The sequence below is a fragment of the Stegastes partitus genome, unplaced genomic scaffold (genome assembly GCF_000690725.1).
Source record: "Stegastes partitus isolate 25-593 unplaced genomic scaffold, Stegastes_partitus-1.0.2 Scaffold1342, whole genome shotgun sequence".
NCBI classification, from domain to species: Eukaryota; Metazoa; Chordata; class Actinopteri; family Pomacentridae; genus Stegastes; species Stegastes partitus.
Genome location: NW_007579073.1, coordinates 101677 through 106700, shown reverse-complemented (window position 1 = coordinate 106700; position 5024 = coordinate 101677). Strand labels below are relative to the sequence as shown.

General features: G+C 44.0%; 1 protein-coding gene across 1 annotated transcript in view; it reads left to right on the top strand.

Moving 5' to 3' along the window:
• Positions 1-1436: 1436 nt before the first annotated feature.
• LOC103369863 (disks large homolog 5-like) overlaps positions 1437-5024 on the top strand; it is a 35480-nt gene continuing 31892 nt past the window's right edge. Inside the window, exon 1 of the mRNA XM_008298703.1 lies at positions 1437-1842. Within this exon, the coding sequence (XP_008296925.1) occupies positions 1545-1842 (298 nt within the window). The 5' untranslated portion in view covers positions 1437-1544. The remainder of the gene's footprint in view (positions 1843-5024) is intronic.

Below are 5024 nucleotides of genomic sequence, written 5' to 3'. Positions count from 1 at the left end.
AACCACATCTCCTGTTTTCTTTAAATCACAATGAAATCAAGTTTCAGAGCTCACAGCGCCAAAACAAACTCAAAAATTCCTGTAAAATCAATCTATCAACAAAAGGACCTTCTTACTGCGTTGTTCCAGAGCTTTCAGCCACATCCCAGTCATAAAACTAATTTATATATATATATATATAATTTATATACATAAAACAATTATTATCATTTCATTTCATTATCACTTTACCTGATGATAATAATTGTTTTATGTATGTACATTTTATATATATATAATTTATATACATAAAACAATTATTATCATCAGGTAAAGTTGGATTTTTTTTTCTAAATAATTTTTGAGGGCTTTAAATCCCTAATGTTTAAATTAAATAGATACAGTCACATTATAAATGAAATGAAATGAAAAATACTTTATTTTTCCCAGAAGGGAAATTCAATCTTGTAAAAGCTCAATTTTAAAAAAATATTTATACAACAATAATAATAATAATAATCATTCAGTCAGTCAGATTTGTTTTTTAAGGTGATGGTTGTTGGCAGGAATGACTTTCTGTATCAATATATAAATAACTCTGTGGTTTTATCTCATTGTTCAAACTTGTTAAATGTTCATTATCGGTCGGTGATGTGACTTCAATGCACTTTAGAAGCTATTTTATAAAATACTGAGCATATGAAGAGCTGATCAGAACGCATTGCTATAAATGAAACTTCCCCAAATTGCATAAATTGTTCAAATAAACCCCCCTCTACCAATTAACATCAGTAATGTAATAATATAACTGCAAGGGCCCATATTGAATACTTGTGTTTGTGGTGCAGTTTGTGCATTTTGCCTCTGATGAGCTACTTTTATAACTTCGGAGCCTTTTCAGTGCAGAACTCCTGGATTCTTCCACCAGCAGAACCTGAGCAGCACCAGGAGGAGCGTTACTGAGGTACTCGCCTTTAAATTATGACGCTAATTGTATTGTTGGGGAGCCAGGTGCGTCTGAGCGCGAGGCCCCGCCCACTTTTACCTTAAATGTCCATTGCACGGAAACGTGATTGGCAGAGAGCTCCAGCTGCTCGACGGTGAGACATGGCGGAGTGTTCAGCCTCCCTCAGAGGCTCCTCACGAGTTTCTGCACTTTCCCGACGCGCCGACAGAACTTAGTTTGAGGACGACGTGGTCTCGGCGGCGGGACGGAGCCTCACGAGGCGGAGGCGTCGCGTTTTGTTTTTGTTGTTTTGTTTTTTTTTCTCTCCGTCTGTTTGTTTCTGTGTGTGAGAGTCGAGCAGGACGGAGCGGCGCTGCGTGAAAATGTGTTGTCATCTCCGCGCACTCAACAGCCTTGGGCAGCAAACATGGCTACTTCTGGTCTACCCCTCAGTTCGGGCTCCGACCCGTCCCGACTGGGAGAGTTTCGGTAAGTAGTCCGAAGTGGATCTGACCCGCAGAAAGATTCCGGAGCTGGTTTTTGTCCCCCCCGAAGGCTAAACCGAAACGAAGCGAGAAGGAGCAGCAGGAGGAGGAGGAGGAAGAGGAGGAGGAGGGAGATGGAGCCCAAGCATAAAGAGTTGTTGGAGAAATGTTACCAGAACTTGGTGGAGTCGGTAACAGACGCGGACCGAGTCGTGGATGTTCTGGCTCACTGCGGGACCCTGAGCCCGGCGGAGCGCTACGAGCTGGGACACAGCTGCTCCTCCAACTCGGAGAAAGTGGACCTCCTGCTGAAGATACTGCTCAGCAAGGACCGGGACCATTTCGCGGAGTTCTGCGCGGCTCTGGAGGCGACCCACCCTCACCTGCACGCGGTGCTGCTCAATGGCACCGGCCCGGTGGATCACACGACCGGTGAGAGGCAGTTTGATTAACATGATCCACACTAAGGGGGGGGAACGCCATGTTAACGGGGCATTGATTTTAATTACTTTTCTTGGAGGCCCAGTTGTCTTTATTTTGGTTCCGATCCAACCTGTTTCGATCCCCCCCGCCCCCTGAGCCTGATGGGACTAACTGTGGAGCTATTGAGCGTCTGACAGCTTGATGAAGGGCATGACTTCTCCTTGGGGCTGCGCAGGCATGTGACCTGCCGCCTGTTTACACTCACACTGCGGCGCTTGTTCGGCTGGCCGTGTCACTAAAAGCACAGCGCGCTGCCCTTTTGTCAAACTATTTAATGGAGCTAAAAAAGACCAAAACAATCGATGCAGTGACAGGCAGGGCCGTCTGAAGAGAGAATCAATAACTTACTGTCAAAGTCAGATGAATGAGTGAAGTATTAGCTGAGTGTTGATGCTCACAGTGGAGGATGTGAGCTGTTGGTACCAAACTGAATGCAGCTGAGTCCTGTGTTCATGATGAGTTAACCTGTAAATAACCGCTCTGTGAACTCAGCTGGGCTCTGGGAGCTGGGCCGTTTTGTAGACCAAAGTGCTGAAGTTCCTCAGAGGGATGCATTAAGCTGTTATTTTTGTCGTCATCTTTTGGTCTTATGAAATATTGAGAGATGTCTTCAAACTGCTTTTGTCTAACCGGCAGCCCAAATGCATGAAAGGACTACGGTAGACTGAGCAGCGTTCTGCAGAAAACTGATCAGAAACCACTTTGTTTTAGAGAATCACAGCTCAACAGTTCATTAAAGTGAACGTAGACGTGGTCAGGTGAGGTGACACGTCTTCTTCTGTAGTGCATTTACCTGGGAAATAGATTAAACATCCCCAGATTCCACCTTGATGCCTGATTCGGTTTATCCTGATTTTATCTCCTGGGTTGCAGTGATTTTGTTCATTCACATAAAAAGCAGATGAGATGCGATGGCACATGTCTGATGATTTAGGATGTTTCTACTCCCCTCTACAGTCCATTCACTGTACGTATAAATCAATCCTCTCTTCCCATTTCATGACAAATGTGCCTTTCTTCTTCAGAGATAAATCCTAAATACACTTACAATGCTAATAAATTCATCATTAGACTCTATGGTTGTGATTTACATCGCACAACTCCTCAGTTTTACTTTCCTGCCCTTCACATATAGCGCGCTGTGCATATGTAATATTCAGCAGCGTCGGGTCTTGCTCTGGACCTCGACTTCACTTCTGCATATCAAAGTATTTGCTGACTTTGTTGACTCTCAGCTTTTGTGTCACACTCGCTAAGTTGAACTGCGAGGTGTTAATTATGCATTTTTCTTGCCATTATTTATAGGAGAACAGAAGCTGCAGACTTAATTCGTTTTTTTGAAGTTGTGCAGGGACTCCACAGCTGTGTACTGGTGGAGCTGAAGGTTTGTTGTGGGATCGTCACAGCAGTGCGATGCAGCGTGCAACTCCCTGTTGGTAGTCACACAGGACACAAATGGGCTGAGCTGGCTTTTGCTACTGGGCAGACAGGTTCCTCCACTGCACAGCCAAAAGAAGGGCCTTTCCCCAGCAAAACAGTAGCTTGCTACAGCCTAGTATGCTTTCAAATAATGTGCACCATCAGCAGCCTGATCTAGTTACTCCCAAGTCACCCAAAGTCCCAAAGGGTGACAAAGCTAGCTCACCTCATAAGTCTGGCCTCGGTAAACCCCGGTGCTACTCAGGTGTTACCAAAAGAAATGGACAAAAACTTAACCATGATATGAAACTGATGCTTGAATTCTAACATAGGTGTATATTCAGAGGGCCTGTTTGTGTTGTTTTAATAAACAGAGATGCTGTGTAGTTTTCTCTAACCATAGCTGCGGGGCTTGACAGTAAAGACCTTTTGTTTACAGATTGTTCTCACCTTCTCTTACGGAACAATAACACGAAGGCAGCACGTTGTCAGGGTGTGTATCGCTCTGCTCACTTGGCTGCGCTGCAAAACCAAGACGGAGTGTTTTGCAGTGTGAAGTATGCGAGGCAGCTGTATTTCTTTATATCTTTCATTCTTGATTTTAATGACGGGAAGGCCTTTGGAGAGGCCACCGTTTATTTCCAGCGTGCTTGAACTGCTGCCACAGACGGTAGTTATTGCTCAATCAGTGCCTCGTTAACTTTACATCACCATAGATTTTACTGTTAATTTTTTTTGTATACGATAATATAAGTGTGGTGTGTGCACAGACGGCATCGCAGCTACGTTTTCTATTTTAATCAGAACAGCTTCTACACATGTGTCTCTGCTGTTATACCTATATAAACCCCCAGGTTCATATTTCAGATCTAATGCCACCTGCTTTACATGCATCACTGCAGCGGCTGTGTGTTGTGTTCTGAGCTCTGCCAGAACCCAGCTGACCCACACTCTTTGCTGTTCCTGAACGCGTCTCGTGTTGACAGCAGACTGTAGCTCCTGTTGCTGCTCTGCTAGCGATGGCAGCTCTTTCAGGTCGAATGCTAATTGTAAACAAATCCGTTACCGTCAGACAGATAAACCAAAGTACTGGACTCATTGAAATTCTGACGGGAAGATGGGGACAAGTGAAGGAATCACCAGAGTTCAGACACACTGAATGTCCGCTCTACAAAGACCAACCAAACAACTGGCAAGGTGCCACAAAAGAATGACTGAAATTATGAATTTAAGCTTAAATCCTCATAAATATGACTTTATTGATATAGTGTTTGGTATTATGTGTACCTATAAGATGTAGTGGAGGCTTAGCGTTTAGCGCTTTGGGCTGTGGATCAGAAGGTTGGGGGTTCACGCCCCAGCACTGCCAGTGTTGGACCCCTGAGCAAGGCCCTTAACCTTTATGCTGAAGGGGCGCCGTAGTGTGGCTGACCCTGTCTTTGACCCCAGCTTCCTGACGAGCTGGCAAAGACTGCTTCTCATTGTACTCTGTGCAATAAGTTTAGTCTTATTTACCAAAGTCACAGTCGGCTAAAGTAGCAAATATATAATAAATATTACCTACTTGTAAGATTTTATTAAATATATGTAATAATATTTGCCCCGTGTAAGTTTGTCTGGCTTTGATGTTTGCTTGAGTGAACTGAACATTTCAGATTTTTGCCTTTGATGCAGCTCAGTTCAGTTATCTTGTTGATTAAATGTTTATTTTT